At 46.3% G+C, this 19,851-nt stretch overlaps 9 protein-coding genes across 9 annotated transcripts; 4 read left to right on the forward strand and 5 right to left on the reverse strand.

The window, feature by feature from the left end:
* Positions 1-227: 227 nt before the first annotated feature.
* Positions 228-2,645, reverse strand: UTP13 (U3 snoRNA-associated protein UTP13; the record flags this gene model as incomplete). Its single annotated transcript, XM_037285607.1, has 1 exon — positions 228-2,645. The coding sequence occupies one exon, from the start codon at positions 2,643-2,645 to the stop codon at positions 228-230; it is 2,418 nt and encodes an 805-aa protein (XP_037141503.1).
* Positions 2,646-2,956: 311 nt separating this feature from the next.
* Positions 2,957-5,941, reverse strand: IFH1 (Ifh1p; the record flags this gene model as incomplete). Its single annotated transcript, XM_037285608.1, has 1 exon — positions 2,957-5,941. The coding sequence occupies one exon, from the start codon at positions 5,939-5,941 to the stop codon at positions 2,957-2,959; it is 2,985 nt and encodes a 994-aa protein (XP_037141504.1).
* Positions 5,942-6,457: 516 nt separating this feature from the next.
* Positions 6,458-7,333, forward strand: UCC1 (Ucc1p; the record flags this gene model as incomplete). The annotated part of the gene is made up of 1 exon (XM_037285609.1): positions 6,458-7,333. One exon carries the CDS (start codon positions 6,458-6,460, stop codon positions 7,331-7,333), a length of 876 nt encoding a protein of 291 aa, XP_037141505.1.
* Positions 7,334-7,470: 137 nt separating this feature from the next.
* Positions 7,471-8,667, reverse strand: HG536_0H02070 (uncharacterized protein; the record flags this gene model as incomplete). The annotated part of the gene is made up of 1 exon (XM_037285610.1): positions 7,471-8,667. One exon carries the CDS (start codon positions 8,665-8,667, stop codon positions 7,471-7,473), a length of 1,197 nt encoding a protein of 398 aa, XP_037141506.1.
* Positions 8,668-9,015: 348 nt separating this feature from the next.
* Positions 9,016-10,968, reverse strand: GTB1 (Gtb1p; the record flags this gene model as incomplete). Its single annotated transcript, XM_037285611.1, has 1 exon — positions 9,016-10,968. One exon carries the CDS (start codon positions 10,966-10,968, stop codon positions 9,016-9,018), a length of 1,953 nt encoding a protein of 650 aa, XP_037141507.1.
* Positions 10,969-11,432: 464 nt separating this feature from the next.
* On the forward strand, positions 11,433-12,650 carry MFB1 (Mfb1p; the record flags this gene model as incomplete). The annotated part of the gene is made up of 1 exon (XM_037285612.1): positions 11,433-12,650. One exon carries the CDS (start codon positions 11,433-11,435, stop codon positions 12,648-12,650), a length of 1,218 nt encoding a protein of 405 aa, XP_037141508.1.
* A 255-nt stretch (positions 12,651-12,905) lies between these two features.
* Positions 12,906-14,096, forward strand: BUR2 (Bur2p; the record flags this gene model as incomplete). Its single annotated transcript, XM_037285613.1, has 1 exon — positions 12,906-14,096. One exon carries the CDS (start codon positions 12,906-12,908, stop codon positions 14,094-14,096), a length of 1,191 nt encoding a protein of 396 aa, XP_037141509.1.
* Positions 14,097-14,415: 319 nt separating this feature from the next.
* Positions 14,416-17,496, forward strand: UBP7 (ubiquitin-specific protease UBP7; the record flags this gene model as incomplete). Its single annotated transcript, XM_037285614.1, has 1 exon — positions 14,416-17,496. The coding sequence occupies one exon, from the start codon at positions 14,416-14,418 to the stop codon at positions 17,494-17,496; it is 3,081 nt and encodes a 1,026-aa protein (XP_037141510.1).
* A 189-nt stretch (positions 17,497-17,685) lies between these two features.
* GUT2 (glycerol-3-phosphate dehydrogenase) lies at positions 17,686-19,620 on the reverse strand (the record flags this gene model as incomplete). Its single annotated transcript, XM_037285615.1, has 1 exon — positions 17,686-19,620. The coding sequence occupies one exon, from the start codon at positions 19,618-19,620 to the stop codon at positions 17,686-17,688; it is 1,935 nt and encodes a 644-aa protein (XP_037141511.1).
* Between the last annotated feature and the right edge of the window lie 231 nt (positions 19,621-19,851).

Genomic DNA, 19,851 nt, shown 5'->3' on the forward strand with positions numbered 1-19,851 from the left:
GTTCACTACAATCAAAGCGACCAAAATACGTTCAGCCCTGACCAATACAACTGGTATCTTTCTTCATCAGCACTTATCTGACTATATATCTATCTCATCGCTATTGAAAAATTTCAAAGTTGGGTAACAACGTCACAATTTCGAAAACTGGCACCAAATTTTATTTAATAAGGCCTAATGCTAAAGTAATGTTCAGGGCTGCAAACAAAAAAAAAATACGTCTTACTTTATAATATTCTATCCATCTCAACTAATGCATAATCCAATAGATAACTTTGCTCTATCAGATTATCCACTCTTGAAAAATGCCTCTTGCTATACGGAATGATTGCGTCTACCAACTGCACCAGCCCCGGTATTTCGCAGAGTTTCCCGATGTCGTGGTGAAGTAAGATGCATTTGGTAACCTTTTGTGCTATACTATGGGTTTTGGCGTTGGTATTCCAATCTCTGCACCTTTTCATCAGGAGAAGGATCTGCTCATCAGATAACTTGCTGATAAGCTCATCCAATTGCCTGTTGAAGACAAAAGCTGCATCGTCTTCAGATTTTGCAATAGATTGTCTCAGCACATTGAGCAGTCTCAATGGGTGATCCAATGTTAGAGCCAACAAAAAGGCGTTTGTCCAATCCTCAGCGGCGAGGTAATTTTGGAGCGTCTGTTCTTGTTCAACTTTCAATTTCTCCTTCTCCAAATCTTGCTCTTTCTGCTCCTCAGTGCAGTCCCTCCAAAATTGGAAGACACCGTCTGCGTCTGCACTGATGATAACCTCTCCGTCGTTGCAGACATTCATCGCCCAAATTCGATTGCCATGGCCATCCAGGGTCTTCAAGCACTCACCTGTCGCGCAATCCCAGATTTTTATGAGCCCATCGGCGCCACTGCTGACCAACTGCCTTTGCTTGTTCATAAATGAGCATCTTTGAACCGCATTTGTGTGACCTTCTAGCGTCTTCACCACAGAGAAGGTTTCCAGATTCCAAATCTTTATCGTTTTATCACCTGAACAAGTAGCCAAAAGCTTCTCGTATTGGCAAAAAGAGACGTCCCACAGGCCACGTTTGTGGCCTGCCAAAGTGGCCCTGTTTTCACCGGTCTCAACATCCCAGATTTTACAAGTCTTGTCGTAGGAAGCTGTTGCGAAAATAGAATCATTGGGCGCTAAAGATAAGGCATTGATATCTTTTGCATGCACATGAAAGGTGTACTCTGACTGTTTAACCAGCTGTAGCGCCCCAAGGTTTTGTGCATCCGGTTGCGGGACCTTCCACTTCTTAACCGTCAAGTCATTGGAAGCTGTGATCAGGAACTCAGGCCATCCTTTATGCATCAGATTTGGCAAAGCTATCGCCGTTACAGAGGATGAATGGCCCATAAATTTGGCATAGGCGACAAATCTGTCGAGCTCAGAATTATATCTCCACAGGATCGATGTACTATCTTTTGAACATGTTGCAAGCCATTGACCGTCTTCGGTGGCATCTAGCGAATTAAGCAGATCTTCATGACCTTCATATATCTCCACGGCGATAGGCATGGCGCTCTCCGACGCGAGAGGCATCGGGATGATTCTCAAAGCTGGGGAATTGGAGGCTAGTGCTAGCTTGTTCAGGGAGTGTCCGACCACCCTGATGTCTGCTATTGTGCCGTGGTTACCGGCTATGCATGACTGGATGTTTATGGTAGCGTTGCCAATATCGGACAAGGTTTCATCCATGTCAATTAACTGTAACGTTTGGTCTGATAATACCAAGTAGAGCTTCTTCCCGCCCATTATGGGTAAAACGCCTACAATAAAAAGCTCTTCGATCGGCCTCTGAGTCTTTTTAATAATATTCTGGCTCTCCAGGGAGATTATCTGAAAGAATGCCTCTCCTCCGGCTGTATAAATAAGGTTCGTATCGCGGATGAACCCACATGATTCCACCTGTTGATGGACTGGGATCGTTGTTAATAATTTACATTTTTTTTTCATATCGAACTCCCAGAGATTCACAATGTCATCTCTACCACCAGATAACAATCGTACATGCGATGTTCCATCCTGCTTGCTGAAGTCCAAGCCTCTGATCGCCCCGGTATGTTCCTGCACGGTACTTAGACATCTTCTTTTCACCAAATCCCATATTTTGACAACACCACCAGTGTCCCCGGAAGCGAGCAGCCATTTGTCCCCATTTAGCTGGCCGTGGAATCTCAAACTTGAAATAGTGCCACCATGGCCCTTCAACGAATGAGTAACATAGCCATTTTCTACATCCACAATTGTTATACTACCGTCCGTACCACCAATCGCAACAAGTGTCGACGTAGAATCGGTCTCAAGAACATAAGACGGAGACGAAATTTTCATTGATCTTAGTACCTTCTTGGACTCTAAACTGTAGATCTTCAGCAATTGGGCCTGAGACACATAGCCTAGGTATTTTCCATCGGGAGTTAAACTCAGGGCAGTAATTTCCTGCTCATCATCATTTTCAATAGTATGTAAGAGTTCATAACATGGCTGCAACTGAATAATGTTGATCTCATCCAATATCGGAGTCGCTAATATTTTACCATCTTCGGACACAGTACAGATTGCCCCGCTACCAGCATATATAGGACTCAAAGACTCATTCTTAAAACTTGTTCTGAGATCCATATCGCGAATAATAGCACTCGAAGGAGATACTACTGCTGGGAGACTGGACCAGGTGCTACGTTCATCTTCGCCATACTAAATAGCGATGAGCTTGATTTACCAGTAAATTTTTCAAATCATCATGGACGAAGCCCATCTTATATAGAAAGTGTCAGTAATTGGATACTTAAATATCATCTCTAGCATTTGGTTTCGAACAACGTCTATGCTCGAGGCTTGTTATATTGCTTTCGTATGCTATATCCAAGCTATAAAAATGCTAGGTAAACCCAGAACAAAACAAAATTCAAAAAATATCAAGTCTTGCGTCTTTATTGCAATGATGCACTGAATTCGAACGCCCCAGATGACACTCCAGTGCCTATTATGTCTTCAATATCGGCTAAGGCACTTTCGCTAAATAATCCGTTCTTCGTAAAGCGAAGGTTCTCAGCAGCCGCTTCCGCCATGCTTTGTCTCCGTCTCCAGGATGGAGCGCCGCCAATGCTATCCAGCTGAATGGGAGCCGTTAACGATGCCAATATATCGGCATCTGCTAGATCAATCTCATGCTCTCCATCGATGAGAGCACAATCGGGATCGCCGCCATCCAGTAGATCGCTATTATCCTTTCCGAGTATTTCGTGTATTTCCTCGAGACCGACACTCTTAACAGAACTCTTTCTGGACCTGGGCAGGGGGGCTGCAGACTCTGGATCTGTTTGCTGGTTCAAGTCTGGTGTCCCGAGAGTCAAATTGGTATTTGCGGCCTGTATCGTCTGCTCGCCTTGTCTATGCCTTTCTTTTTCCAGTCGTTCTTGTCTCCGTTTCAGCTTCAACAACTTCTTCTTCTTCTTGGTCCTTCTTCTCTTCTCTGTTTTCTTCCTTTGCAGCTCCTTCATTCTGTCAATCTTCCTCCTTGTCCTCTCGCTTCCGATGTAACCAATTGGCACTTTTCTGGTTGAATTGACAGGAAGCATGTACTCATCGTCTTCATGCTCATTAATACCTTTATTTCTAAAAGCAGAAAGGGGAACCTTTGGTTTCTCATACCAATTGGAAACTGCTTGCATAAATGATGGCGTGCTGTGATCTTCATCTTCCAGCTCGCTCATATTCAGCAGCTCATTTAGAGTAAGTTCATCCCCATTGGCGGAACTTAACTCATATCCAGAGCGAAGATCAGGCGATTGCGAGTGTGCCCTCTGTTGCTGCTCGATAAACTGTTGATGCTCCTGTATCAGGGGGTATAACGATTTCGTTGAGAGACCGTCGATGATGGTAAATGGTTTACTGTCCGTCTCCCACGTTCCGAGTTTGGGAGGTTTCAGTCCCACAATGTTAGCACTGACTATTTCTTTGGCTTTAGAACCGATCATCTTGCTTCTTGAATTTGGTGGAGGCAAGTTATCGTCCTCATCGGTCGATTCATCGTCGAAATACTTGACTGTTTCCAACGCCTCTTCCTTCGAATTCTCTTCGTGGCTGATATCTGTTTCATCCGTCATAATCTCAGAAAAGGAGCTCATATTCTCGTCATCGCGATCCTGGAAGTAAAATGAATCGGGGTCCAGGTCATCAATGTCGATAAAAACATTTGTGTCACTCAGATAGTCATCATCATCGGATCTATCATAATCTATAAGGTCACTTTCATCATCAAGGTCTATGGCTGAAGAATCGGACATGGAGCTAGAAGAATCTTGATCTGTTTGCCTCAGTTTCGGGCTATCATGACCGTTTCCTCTCACTTCATCATCCGATGGCATGTGGGCAACATCTAGCAGAATATTGTCGTATTCATCATCTGAACTAGCATCGGAGGCAGCTGCCGAGCCCAAACGGCGCAGTGGTGATTCCAAATCCAGATTTCCTCGCAAAGTTGAATGTCGCTTAGTGGCTTCGTCACCATTTTCATTATCGCTTTGGAAGAAAACACCAAATATGTACTCGTCTCCATCGATCTGTGAAGTCTTGATGCCGTTAGCCTTGCTTTTCTCTTTCAAAAGCTTTCTTCTTTGTATACGTTCCTGACGTGCCAGTTTCAAGGCTTTTCTCTTTTTCATTCTTTTCAACTTCTCACCACTCACCAGCAAGGGAAGAGAGGTACTCAGGCTTAGACGAGGTTCATCACCATCTTCACAGTAGTATAGGCTTGCAAACTTAGGGTCCTCATAGAAAGGCATATCAAATACCGTCATTATTTCATCATCGTCATCACTATCTTCCTCGTCAGCCACTTCAGGCTTACCTTCAACAAATGGCGACCGAAGCTTTTCATCTGGATCAGACCCATCCTCGTGAATGCTGCCATCAAGGGATAAATCATCCGCATTTTGCAACTCAGCCATCAAAATTTTCTCCTCCTCATGCAGAATAGGCATTTCATCCTCGCCAGTGTCCAAGCCTGTGTCCATCTCTCCCATTGATTCGTCGTCAATCACATTGAAATACGCATCCTGATCGATGTCATACTCCGATTCTTCGGAGACCGAGAATTCAGGGACATGCAACTGGTTCAAATTGTCATCGAACGGCAGATCTGGCGCTGGCCCGTTAGAGTCCTTCACTTCTTCTCCGATATCCTCCTCGCTCTGTTGCGTCGCTTCTGCATATCTTATGCCGTCGTCATCCTTCTTGAAGTTGAATGCCAATGCCTTCTCATTAGATGAGCTGTCAGAATCCCCTTCAGGCTTCCTATTGTGCTGTCTCTCCTGGGTCTTGCTGTCCCTCAACTGCGACGACCTCCTACGCTGCCCGCTTGTCGCTTTCACGGGCGATTTTGCTGGCGATTTTGCTGGCGATTTTGTCGGCGATTTGTTCTTCTTCAACGCAGATAGCGCCTTCATCGCTCTTTTCTTTCGCTGAGCAGTCAACTTGACAAAATCAATACTCTCATCATCCGAACTGGTATCACTCTCACTCCCGTCGCTATCACTCTCATCGTCGTCATCGCTACTATCGTCTCCATCCTCCTCCTCCTCGCTATCACTCTCGACAGCTTGACCGTCAGAAGAATCCTCCGTGCTATCCTGTATCAGTTTACTTCTTTTCCCCGTCGCATTATTAGATATACTCCTCACCTTCTCCATCTTTCGTTTCGTAGGTGACTTCTCATTCCTAGACCTGTTATCGCCGAGATCAGAAACATCACTCAAAGACGAGTCCGATGAGTATAGCAAACTGAACCGCCTCGGCCGTACCGCTATTCCTGGCTTGCTCCTCTTCACGCTACTCGCATTCGCCGGCAGCTTCTGCCCGGTACGATACTTTCCCCCGTGGCTTACGACGTTTTTCCTGGCCGTCTTGGCAACCATCTCTTCTTGTTATCTCCTTCGCTTTTAAAACCAGCCCTCCCGGAAGGCAAACTCTACCACAAAAAAAGCTTCTATCTATCCTTGCCTGCAAATCTCGATTAATTCTACTCAAGCAGAAAACCTGGCTTCCCGGTCCAATTTTCACTAAAAAGCTCTCTTGTTTTTGACTTTTTTCTCCTTTTTCTCCCAACCAAAACTAGTTTTCAGCACTCAATTGTAATTTAAAATAAAATCCAACTATATCCAAACCTTCCTGACTCAACCAAACACAATACCCTTCCTGATAATATTATACTGTTTGTAAGTCTTGAGATGAGATGAGCTTTAAACGGTAAAATTTTTAAGACTTGAAATTCGTTCTAAGATTTCTAGTCACATGATAAGATCAGAATAGAGATGCGGCGCTACCATACATAAAACTTACAGTATTTAAGAATGAAGAATAGAGGAATAAGTGGTAGCTTTAGGTGGGCAACTGGGTTATAGCGGTCGCCGGGGTAGCTAATGGTGTGCTAGATGTTCCCGATGAATGAACTTCCCGTGGAAATTCTATGGAGTCTCTTGAAGGAGTGTCCCAGGGAACTTCGGTCGGTCAACAAGCAGTTTTACCGGCTGCACAACGAAATGTACAAGAGGAAGGTGTCACGACTATTGTCCGAGGTGGAGGAAAGAGAGTTTTGGAACAGTGTTTTAAGACCCTTACAGCAATACGTGAAGAGTTTGGATTTTCTGCGAAAGAATTCACGACTGATCGTTTCCGCAGAGGGTGGGACAGAGTGTATAGATGATTCGTGGTACGTCATCTACAACGCCCTGTTGGGTCCGTTGAAGTGCGAAAACCGTCTTGTCAACTCGCCTGCGGGGGACTCCCTGGATTACCAAAGGCCTATATTTACTGGCCATTGCGTTGTGCCGCCGAATGTACGGTGTCGCATCAACGCTTGGTTCTACATTGATAATTTAGATGCTGCCCGCAAATTGGCGACGTTGGTGACGGAATTCCGTGACTCGCCGTACGAGAGATATCAGACGGTGAGCCCGGTTCCCTACATTGCCGATTTCGTCACTGAGGCTGGCGTCTACTGCTTCAACCTCGGCAGACTGCCCAAAATCGACAGTCAGACGTTTCCCGCCACTCTGGAATTGAGACTGGTGGAAAGATCGATGACGTTACCAAACTATTTTGAAAGCCCGTCATTGGAGTTCCTCGGCTACGATTTCAATAACTACGACCGGCGTCCGTGGCTTTTCTTCAGAATCGATAGAATTTTCAAATCCACCCTGTTTAATCCGTTCGAGACACAGCTATCTGAGTCTTTGGTGCGGTTCGATGGCAGGTTCCAGCTGCCGGGAGAAGATGCAGGAACCGCCCGACGGAACAAGCTACTTTAGCGTCGACAGTAAAGCCCTACGACGATTTCTGTACCAGTTCCCAGCGACCAAACAGGATCTGCGACAAGAAGAGAGTCTCCCCGACTGGAGGGCTCCGCGATTGCAATATTAACCGTTTAAGCTCTATGTAGTCGTTTTTAGCTGATGAATGTACTCTCAATGATCGATATGCCACTCTCACCGTTATATTCTGAATCTTGACAGTACTGGTAGATGAATGGTTTGACGTTTGCAAGATTTTCCACGAGGGATCTGACGACATACGGCATTTCGCCTAACACGTCATAACGGTTGACCAGCCGCAGCCTTTTCTCTTTGAAATCTAGCGGGAAGCTGATGCTGGTCGGGTTTGACCATCCTGTTTCTGTATCTTTCTCAGTGGCGTCGAACTTAACGTGCCCCCCATTTATGCTGGAACCGACAGCTTTTATCTTATTCTGCTCTGTATGGCACCAAACGGTCACTTTGGTGTGTTTATGATCCTCGCTGGTGGTAAACTCCATACATAGCAAAGAACTTACACGATCCTGGTAACACAGAAAGTTCCATCTACAGGCGGCCTTCTGTGGAGCTAGACCTTGCACTGCATCAATGTACAGACCTGGCACATCAACCAAGTCGAAGGTAACCTTGTGGCCGGTCTTTGTCTCGTAAGATATCGTACCGTGACATTTAGCCCTGGGCACAAAGAGATGCCTCAGCATTTTCTTTGACTGCAGCTTGTCCTGTTGCTCTCTAAGCTCATCCTCAGTGACGCCCTTCTCGAGATAGTAGCTACATCCGTCAGGTTTAATCATAAAGCCCTCGAAGAGATCCACCATAAGGTCAAGTTTTACACCGCTTGAGCCCTTGGAACGTTTTGGGATGTCGACCTTGATCACCAGTGTCGCTACCAATTCGTCATCATGCGGAGCGCTCTTGAATTCGAAGGAAACCTCCTTGGAAGCCACTCTCAGAGGCTCAAAATACTCTATATCCTCCACCTTGAAACTCTCCCATATGTCAATGTCCTCTTTATCACCCTCACGACTACGGAATACCTTAAAATTCAGCTGAAAACCCTTGTAGACGCCTCCCATAACACTGGAGTACAACAACTGCACAAAACCACATCTACCACTTTGTAAATCAGTAAAGTACAAAGTTTGTGTTTCCGCCCTAGTTTCAACTGACTTCTTCACAGCCTTAAAGAACCCGTTACTCTTCAATGCCTGCCCCTGAGACTTGACAAACCATTCCAATTGCTTAATATCCTTGACCAACGTATAATCCTCCTCAGACTTCACTTCTCTGATAGGGACGAATTTCACCTTATCCTTGTTGCCACCAAGCATCTTAACCTGACCCAACCACAAAATTTTGGGACCAGCATATCTCTCGAACTTACCTAACTAAACGTTTATATAGAACTGCCCTTGCTAAGATCCACATAGCAAGAACTGTCGTTCACAACGGAGCGGTCGCTTCAGGCTTTTAAGAGCTCGTTCATTACGCAAAGCTACGGCATCATTGGCAAGCCAGTAGGGTCCACCACGGCAGCAACGAGCTATTTTGAAGCTTAAGCTGGACGCCGATCTCTTACTTGTTCTTGACAAACCGATGAGCTTAGAAGTCGCGAATGTTTGACCCGATTCGGCACCACCGCCAGAAAGAAAACAGCGCAATTTCGTGTTCCCGCCGCATCACAACAAGTTGCAGCCGATGGGTCCTGTCATTTCGATTCCGTAGTTGCACTTCGTCATCTCGTAGACCTTTGTTATCTGGAAGTCCTTGGCGCAACGGACCTTGAGCTGTGCGGACCTCTGCGGACCGTTCCAGCATCGGTCGCCTCCGGAGTACTCGAGCACCAGACCATTGCTTGCCTCATGGAGGTTGCCGAATAGGTATTCTTCTTGGTCCGAAGCGGTCTCGGAAACGAGGGCTGGGAAGAGGTCGCCTTCGTCAGGATAAGTGGACTTCAGGTAGCTGAAGAAAGCGGGTTGAGAATCTTCGCTTTGTAAACGTAGGTCTTTGAGATCGCCGATTTTCACCTGGTTTCCTGTTGGTGAGTTCTCTATTTGGTAGATGGGTCCGCCGAGGCTGATTTGATAGACGTAGTTATCGATGGCATTGGTCAAGACATGTTGCTGCGAAAGTGCGCCGATAAGTTGCTTCAATCTTTGCAGCTCCCGGATGCCGCCACCCTGTTGCTCGTCCTCCAGCGTACGGTACTGCTCTCTCTTAGTGTCAAGCTGCCTCTTCAGCTGTTCCATGGTGGACTCGAGGGCCGCTATCTCGCTCGCAAGGTTCGGTCTGAAATATGCGGCCGCTTTCCTGGCTAAAAATTTGATATGTTGCAGCACGCCTTGGAAGGTGGAGTCGACCTGCTCGCCACTGCTGGAGGCTAAGATCTCGCCAGCACTTGCGAGAACGAACTCCTTGAGCCGCGCGAACTTTTCCACGAACTCTTCGGGCAGAAGCGCACCATCGCCCAACGCCTGGTATTGCAGCAACCAGTGTTTGTAAGACTCCACAGCCTCCTTGACACCTGAGTCCTGGTAATTCACGTTGTAATTTTCTGCAACTTCCGACATCAATCCGCTCAGTTGCTGGATCTTCGAAATGACCACGGGCACGTAATCAACTTTGCCGAAAACCATGCTTTCCACAAATGTGATCTTGCCAATGATATACTTGGAAGGTTTGTCGATCTTACCCTCGCAAAACATCTGAGGGAGCTCCCGCTGGAAATATTCCACTAGTTGGTCGCGCTGCTGCTCCTCGACTTTGGAGTCACAGCTTATTTTCCTCAAACTTTGGCTTCTCATAAAATCGTACTTCTTAACATTGTCATTGACCACTCTGTCGTTCAACGAACGCAAATAATTATCACTGAGTGCGTCCAGGATCTTCACCAGGCTCTCATATGCTCTGCTGACTTCAACCACCCGCTCAAACGAGCTTGCAATCTCGGAAGCGATATAGTCTGCGTCCAACTGCTTAAATTGGTACAGTAATGGATTCTCCGTCTTCAACTGCTCAACATGCTTAGTCTTTAAGGATGATAGAGTCAACTCGCTATCCATAAGTTGACCCGAAATCTTCTCGATTTCTTCGGCTAACAGCATTCTATCTACGTTCCCACTTCCATCCTTCAGGTGAAATCTCTTGTAAAGGCTTCGCAGTTCTCGAGAACCCTCCTCATGCTTTTTCAGTTCCGTCTTCTTGATCTTCTCGAAGGCTTCCTGCAACTCCGAACATCCTGAGCCCCTGTAGAACGGTTCCGCCGGGGAAAGCAGCTCATCCGAGCAGTCGCAGCAGTCGCATACGCCATCATTGACTTTACTTTGTGAGATGTACTTAGGGATGAATTCCTCATTGCGACAGTAGAATAAAGGCGCCTTGGTGCCACACGCCCCGGTCCCAGGTTCATCGGAGCCGTCTGGGCAATCACACACGCCATCATTGATCTGACTGACATTTAAAACCACCGAAGGGTTACTCAAGCAGCTCCAGTTGTCGTTCGAGTCTCCCACATACAATTCCTGCCTTAGTGGCTCGACTCCATGAACAAAAGATCCTGTCTCATCTATCCCACCATTGGCAGCAACAACAGCGCCTCCCAAAATGGGAACTAAGGTCTGAATCAGGACCATTTTACGGTTTCTTGACCTTCTTTTTTCTTGGCAGTCTTAGCCTTCAACTGCATCGCCTCTATAGTACAGGTAGCTTAAAGAACAGTGAATCCCACAGAGAAGAATAATCCATAGAAAAGACACTCAATTGGCAGCTAGCTATCGAAATCAGACCTTATAATTGACTAGCAGATGAGCTTTGAAGGTCTTACAGTGATAAACGGCTGATTCCACGTGATAGAGTGGGTCGCTGCCTGATTCGGTAAAACAAAAACAATCGACATTTCATCAAGAATCCCTCGATTTGATCAAGAACTACTAACTTCAAGTATCATATAGCTCAAAGAGCTTGCTAGGATCCCGATAGCTCTCCAGTTGCTATAGCTAATCATAAAACTCACGTTCCCACGATATCGCTGCCTGTCACTTTCTTGTTAGATTGCATCTTTGCTTTGCTGCTGTACCATATTATCTCAGAGAATACCATGAGAGATGCATCTTCCGAGAGAACGCCGTTGTCTCTGACAGAGCTACCGTTGAATGTTTTGTTCCAAATATTGTGTTTTCTAGAGAGGGAAGAGCTAAGAAATGTTGCGAGATGTTGTCGAATGCTGCGAATATTGGCCAACGAAAATCTAATGCTCTCGAATAGTCTGGTGGAACTGCACGGGTGCCGAAATCAGTGGACCAGGAGATTGTTGTTTGACGTTTTTGATATACTGAATGGGAGCAGAAACCTGCTCATGAAACTGACGCTGGAACACAACGTTTCCGTTTTCGAATCTGTACGATATGTCCAGCAGAGGTGTGAATTGGAATGCCAGGCGAGCGGCACGCAGATGCTCTTGCTTCGGAACGAAGAGGAGAACTTTGTGGAACATGTACGAAACGCCAACGAGAATAACAGAAAGAACGACGGTAAGATGACCTATCTGAAGATCCTGCAGGGATTTAATAACCTGGCCCTGGCGGCCCGGGACTCTAATAAAAGTGAAACCATTCAGGAAGAAGTAGAGACGCCGACGAGAAGTGGCGATCCTGTGAGTTACGAACCCGCCCTAGACGAGACAAAAACAGTCTCGCCAGCGGTGTCAAACTACTCCAAATCATCTGCAGCGTCTATTTTCTCCGATCTTCCGCCTAAACTGTCGAACCGCGGTTGGCATTCGTCGATCTACGAGCTCGAACATGTGTCGGACCACACAGATGCCAGCACCTCCGATAGCGACACGTCATCGTCTGCAGATTCGATAGTGCGCTTGAGAAACTCCACCAAAGTGAGAGACAAAGCAGCACTGTTCGAGAAATTGTTCTCGGAAGACTACGAAGTAAGCAAAAGCCCAAAGAAATGCCGGAAAAAGAAGTCATATGGCGCTTTAGCAGCCACGACACGCCCAGACTTGGCGGGATCGCGACCGGCAAGCGGGAAGAGGAGTATATCCCAGGGATATCTCGAAGAGCTCGCGAGGTGTAATCTCGCGTCTCAGCCCAGCTCTCTTCCCGGTTCCAACGAAGAACAAACCTCGCAAAATCCCATACTCAAATACCAAGATCACGTCCTGAATGAGTACGACGTGGACATAAACACATTGGAGGACCAGACCGACAAGAGACGTACAAGGCCCAGAGCCAGAATTTTTCGGAGAAGTAAACTGACCGCTTTTGTTACGGACGACAACAAAATATGCTACGAAAAATCCTAATGGCCCGGAATCGCTGGATCATCCTCCCAGCGTTGCCGTGCCGGTGATCTCAGACCCACTGGCAACTATACGAAGCTTTTATAGTTATAATGATGATTTGTTCTTTAACGGTAGTGCGTACACGTGACGTAGTAAGGCGTATATTCGTATGGCCAAGACATACGTCAGAAACTCAATCCATTTGATGGTTAAAAACCCCAGTTAAGAGGCTTCTTTCGCCGTTGGCATCAAGGTATTCGTTTATTCCGGTAGAGTATGAGTGTTGGAAATGTTCAGAAAGCACCTACTGGGCCAAACAAGCCGGCAGAACGGTCAAAATCCAACGGTGCTGAGGAACCAAAGTCACAGTTCAATCCAAGGCTGCTGTGGCCGGATATGATCAAGATACCGGACAATCCATGGACTTTTACTTGCAAAGAAGTTATAGAAAAGCTTGGAACAAACCCGCAGGCTACAGCAGAGATGAAGCGTTGCATGGAAAAATGTCTGATTTACTTTTACACGGTTAAGAAGAAACTAAACCTGCTTGATCACACTTATACCGCTGCCTGTATCCTGTTCTTCCGCTATTGGTTCGTTTACGGGCTGCCGCACACGCTCACGGACTGTATTCACGTTTCTCAGGCTATCCTGGTGACAGCGTGCAAGACTATGGAGAACAATCGACCCATCGACGCATACGTGAAGGCGACATGCGAGTTTCTAGTCAAAGATTTGAGCGGTTTGAGGACAAAACAGAACATGGATAAGCTGCGGTGGGACGTGAGAGACAGACTGGTCGAGAGCGAGAAGGCGATTTTGTGCTCGTTTGGCTTTGATCTGAATATTGAAAATCCCAAGGATCTGATCGAAGAGATGTTCAGCGGATACTATCGTTTCAACAGAGATTACGATCTTCCAGAAGAGTTCAAACTCGTGTTCCCGAAGATCCTCCAGGAAGCCAGGAACTTCATCGTTCAGGCGGTGACTCAGCCAGTGTCGCTGCTTTGCGATGGCTACACGTTCATTGCGCTGTCGCTTATATACTGTGGGCTGCAGTTCAAAAAGCTGGTTGATAAGGATTTCAGGTTTCCAGCAAACTTCTTCTCAGACAAGTTCCCCGTAGCGGTCACGGCGCAGAGATTTGAGGAGATCTTCACAGATTATCGCATAATCGAGGAGAATTTCTTTGATCTGAAGAGCAACAAGGGAGACAAACTGGAGATCTCAGCCGCTGACATAAACAGCGTTATCCAGGAGCCCGAAGTTCCGGAAGAATGCCCGTCGGCGGCCGCGAACCCGTATGATTATGAGCTGATGAAATCCGGAGAAGTGAAACAGGAGCTGATAGATCATATAGAGAAGAGGGTGCAGGAGCTATTCGATAGAACAGTCATGGAGGTTAAGAAAAGGTCGTCAGAGAATCCATCGGAGGTGGAGCCCGCTGTCAAGAAAGCTAAAATATGATCTCCGGCGCCACAGAATTACATAGTTTAGCAAGCCAGTGGGCCTTATAGCACTTGATTGGTGTCTTTAAAGGCTAAAATGGTTTAACATTGAATCGAAGTGAAGAGACCGGGTAACAGAGATAATCTAGGCTGAAGGGAAGTAAATCAGGTTGATTGAGGGAGTCGAGAAGGAAGACTGTAATTCAACAAGAGTATAGTGGTCCAAAATCCTCATTCAGGGTGAGTTAGCCATCCCGATAGCTTATATTCCACGTAGGTGTATTTTTTCCCGCTCTCTGGCAGGTTACCTACTGGAATCGAACGACTGGTTAGGGGTAATGGTTGCTAATTGCGATAAAGAGGTGTCATTCACGCCAGAATATTCGAATGAGCTACTGGGGTTTATTCAAAATACATATGAAGAACACATCAAGCATTCCTACGCGCATTTGAAGCTCGAAAAACTGCTAGATCTGCTGGAGCATACGGAATATCTGTTTGAATCTTACGTGGAGTTTTTGCAGGAGAAAAATAGTCAGGATGCTTTGACAGCATTCACTATTGGTTGCTATTATCTGTACTTAGTGGTTCCTCAATCGATCCAGTTTCAGACAAGGAACAAGTCATACAGCATCTTTAATGATCTGAAGAAAATGTACGAGAACCAAGCAAACATGACTAATGTCCTTCTGATGGTAAAGGATGAGGTTGATGGGATCTTGGACAAAAGTGCTAGAGATCTGAACGAGTTTCAACGAAGTATAACCAGGAAAAGAGCGTATTCGGTTCCCGACCGCCAATTGGCGAAGAGTTTGGCAAATCTGAAGATATCTGACAATCCGCTACCTGAGGCTGTACAGCAAACTGATGCCAAACTCGAACATGGCAATGCTGAGACGGAGAAAGCTCCTGATGAAGATACCACGCAAGTTTGGACCGCACCTTCGCTGGAGCCCAATGATCAGCTGAAGCTTGCATTGGACCCGGCACCTCTGTCGCCCTCGCTCATGTCTTTGGATCGGCCTTTGGAAACTGATCAGTCTGATGCCACCTCTCTTCAACGGCATAGTGTGTCAAGACTGAGGCAAGGGAGTGTACCTACGAAACCAGCAAGCCATTTACCGGATGGAGTAGCTCGCGAAAATCCAGATAGCATGGTTTTCTTTGAGCAAGACGGTGCAAACGAGAATTTCTGGAGCGCCAACGTTGACAGACAGCACACGCATCGGAAAGACTCCTACCATTCAGTCTACATGTTTGAGGGAGAGGGAGACGAGCATTCTGACTCAATCTCGGATAGTTTGATACAAACCTTAGAAAGGTTACAAAAACAGAGCATAATTACAGCACCTGAGCTTTTCGCTATTCTGTCGTCCCCTGAGGAACGCGGCAAGCTTTTGCTAATTGATCTAAGATTATCAAAGAGATCTAGGGTTAATCATATTGTGGCGCCCTATACAGTTGAGATTGACCCCAGGGACCTGTGGAACGCCCAAACTAAAACACCGGTATCCAGCTCGGTTGCACTGGACCACATCATTAAAAAATCTGCATTTCTTGAAAGAGGATCTTTCGAGTACATTGTGTACTATACTGACATGCGAACTTACATGACTGTCAATTTTGATTACATGTTCACATTATTCTATTTGCTAACTTCCCCACCAACGGTAAATTTGAAAAGCCTTCCCACACACTTGCTTGGAGGATATGAAAAATGGAAAAAGCTGATGAAGAATTACTCAACTAACTACAATATCGAATTGGGTGATTACATATATCGACCGTATGGTGAGCTGAAGAAGAGCGCTCTTGAAGGCGGTGATAGCAAATCTCCGGAAATGCCCCCATGGAAGCCTCCTGCCGTGCCGCTGCGCATAAGAAAGCGCCCTCCACCACCTTCATCTTTGAGCATGCCATCTGAAGAGGGTCTTCCAGCGCCACCTCCGGTGCCGCCGAAGATTTCGCTAGATCGCGGTAGAGAGTCCGAATCCAGTTTGCCCGAACATGGATTGACGGTGGACTCCGACCCATCGAAATCATCCAAAAAGTTGGCTCGATCTACTGGTGTGTCGCATCCACCAAACAATCAACAGTATTGGCGCCTGCAAAGACATTATTCAATTCCAACTATAGAAAAAAGTTCGAACACATATGTTTCTCTTTCAATTACTGGGTTAAGGAATTTAGGTAATACATGTTACATCAACGGAATGCTACAGTGCCTTTTCGCCACCACAAAATTTAGAGATCTGTTCATTTCGGGGAAGTACGAAACTTTTCTCAATCAGAATTTCAAGAACCAACCTCAATTGTCCAAGTCTTTCAGCATACTGTTTAAGAAGATGTACATCAATGGCGGATGCTCAGTGGTACCGACTGGCTTTTTGAAGGTGCTAAATTATCTCAGACCTGACCTAAGAATTCCGGATGACCAACAGGACACTCAAGAGTTTCTAATGGTAGTACTTGATCGATTGCATGATGAGTTATCGAATCAGGCTCTTGTGGCTGACGAATATCCTGACCTACTTCTCTACGACCAAGAGCGCATGAATGTGCAGAGCAAAGAATATAAGAAATGGTTTGAAGAGCACGTTATTGGAAATGGTCTTGCTCCTATCGATCACATTTTTCAAGGACAGATAGAAAACACTCTAGAATGTCAGCGGTGTGGCAATTCTTCTTATAGTCACTCGACTTTTTATGTTTTATCGCTGGCGATGCCAAAGCCGTCATCTTCAACATTTTCGAGATCTAAGCGGGTGAAACTAGAAGACTGCATTAATATGTTCACTAGTGAAGAGATACTGTCGGGAGAAAATGCCTGGAATTGTCCAAATTGTTGCGGTCCACTTAATGCTGCAAGCAACTCCAAGAAATCTAAAAAAAGGAAGAAGCTGGATTATGGGGGAGAGTCTCACAGCAAAAGCAGCATATTCAAGCTACATTCGAAAAGAAGCAGATCTAAATCTCCGTTCAGAGTGCTGGGTGGTACCAGGTCTCTCATGGGTGATAGAAAGCCAAAAGAACTGACAAGCAAGAAAACTTTAAACTTTATTGTAGTACCCCCGGTGTTAGTGATTCATCTCTCAAGATTTTACTACGATCTGACCAAAAAGAATGATACTATCATCTCCTATCCACTGATTCTGAATATTGTTCTGAAAAACAACGAGGTTGCTAAATACAGATTGTACGGGGTTGTCAACCATTCTGGTAACCTGATAAGCGGTCATTATACATCTTTGGTTAACAAAGACCCAATGCATAGACTTGACAAGGGATGGCAGAAATGGTACTACTTTGACGACGAGATCGTCAAAGAAGAGACCAATCATGGTAACCTAGAGCAAGGCGTGATAAAAGTCTCTAGTGCTGACGTTTACGTATTATTTTATGAGCGCTTAGATAACTAGGACTAAAGCATAACTACTTAGTAATTATTTCCTGCATAATATTTTCGACTCTGCCAGGTTTCTAATGGGAGCCGGTGGACACTGATTAATGTTAGCGTTAAGAATGTATATATTCAACTGATTAACTACATACGAGTTGTGGTGAATAGCAGTACAAGATATTTACTCCATTATCATTTCATTAGCATTTCAAACACCAAAAGTCTTGATGTACTCTTTAGACTTCCCGATTTCATCTTTTCTTCTACTGGAGTCCCAACCCAGCTTGTCCCCCATGACCTTCACTGTGCCTTCAACAGCATCCAGGGCCTGTCTAGCGTCGAGGAATGCAAACCTTGTTCTTCTTAGCAGGAAATCCAAAGCAGTTCTGGTATACTCATAGTCAATAGAGTAGAGGAGCTCACCAATGGTGAAAGGGTAACGGAACGAATCGAAGTTAACATTTCCATACACAGTAACATTTTCCCTTCCGCCAAAGGTAACAGGTAATTGATTTCTTTCATCCTCTTTAAACAATTCACAGATCAATGGAGCCCTGGTACCATAATTTTCGGATAGGTGTTTGGACATGGCACCGGATAGATGGTACTTCTGAGCCAGCAAGGCTTGCAAATTGGGCGTCCAATTCTCCGCTCCAGCCAACTTCAATTTTTTAGTAATGCATGGCTTGACATCGAAGTTGCCCACTTTGACAACTTCGTTGATCGTCTCTTCTGCCATCTCTCTGTAGGTAGTCCACTTACCGCCAGCTATGGTGACCATGCCGTTATCTGTCGTAAAGCACAAGTGGGATCTAACTAGACCTTGCGTGGCTCCACCGGAGTTTTTAGTTTTCTTTCTTGGGTCGAGCACCAAAGGTCTGATGCCAGCCCAAGCACTTAGCACGTCCTCTCTCTTGACCGGGAACTTGATGTAGTGTTGCAATTCTTGTAGAATATCCTGAATATCAGACTCTGCAGCGGTTGGATTCTGAGGAATCTGCTTCATTGGAATATCCGTCGTACCAGCAAGCACCTTACCTTGCCATGGCAAGAAGAACATGACTCTGCCATCGGAAGTCTTGACATCCAACAGCCCCATTTCCCTTGGACAATAGAAAGAAGGCAGGACAATGTGCACCCCAGCAGAAGGGACCACCATGTTAGGGTTCTGTACCGCCACTTCCGTTGCTACCGTAGCATTTGGACTCTGTTTCACGGGATCAGGCAAGCCATCCGGGTTCTTGTCCATCTGCAACAGGCGATCACTGTAAGGCCCCGTGGCATTCACGGTCACCTTAGCACGAACTGTGTACTGTTCGCCCGTCTCGCGGTTGGTTACTAACGCTCCCTGCACTTTACCCGTCGTCTTGTCCTTGATCAGCTGGTTCACCTCCATGTAATTCAACACAGTGGCACCGTTTTCAATTGCCGTGATGGCCAGCGCTGCGTTCATCCGTGAATCGTTGAACGACCCATCGTGATACACCAGTCCGGCTTTCAAGACTGTTGAATCCAGCATTGGTGCTATATCCGATGCCTGTCTCTTACTCAACAAGTAGGAGCTCTTCAAGTTCTGCGAGCCTGCGAACAGGTCGTACATCTTGCAGCCAACGTAGAAGTACGGAACCTGCCAGTAACTGTACACCGGGATCATGATCGGAAGAATCTTGCACAGGTGCGGCGCCGTGTTCAACATGTGGCCCCTCTCGTTCAACGCCTCCACCACAAGGTCCAACTGCGCCTTCGACAGCTCAAAGAACGCCTTCTCCAAGTATCTAACCCCTCCATGCGCCATCTTGGTCGATTTCGACGACGTCCCGGACGCAAAATCGTTCATCTCCACCAACGCAACGTTCAAACCTCTCGTAGACGCATCCAACGCACAACCGGTGCCCGTGGCACCGCCACCAATCACCAGCACATCAAACTCGTCCGTCTTGGACAGTTTCGACAACAAGTCCTTCCTCGAAGGCAATTTAACGTCCGGTATATCCACCGGCGACCGCATAGCAACGTCATTTGCGATCATCTGCTCTTCCCACCGCTCCTTATACTTCACACCGGCCACCACGCCCGCCGTAGCCACGGCTCCAGTCACTGCCAGAGCTCTAGGCAAGAACAACCTTCCAGCTCGCGCAAACATCTCTTGTTGGTCTCTTCAATACACCACACAACAAAGCCGGCTCTCCAGAGTCAAACAGCTGCCAAACGCCTCCAATATATACCAACTATGCCAACTCGTGGCCTCGATCGCTCACATCCAATCGTCATTAGCTTTATTCTACGGCCCCTCGATCCTTTTGCTGTGTGTGCCGGGGCGAACGGAGAGGGCGGTGTGCTGTGCTTGGCGAAAAAGCCAGCCAATGAAGGTATA

Source organism: Torulaspora globosa, chromosome 8, assembly GCF_014133895.1.
Source record: "Torulaspora globosa chromosome 8, complete sequence".
Taxonomy (NCBI): domain Eukaryota; kingdom Fungi; phylum Ascomycota; class Saccharomycetes; order Saccharomycetales; family Saccharomycetaceae; genus Torulaspora; species Torulaspora globosa.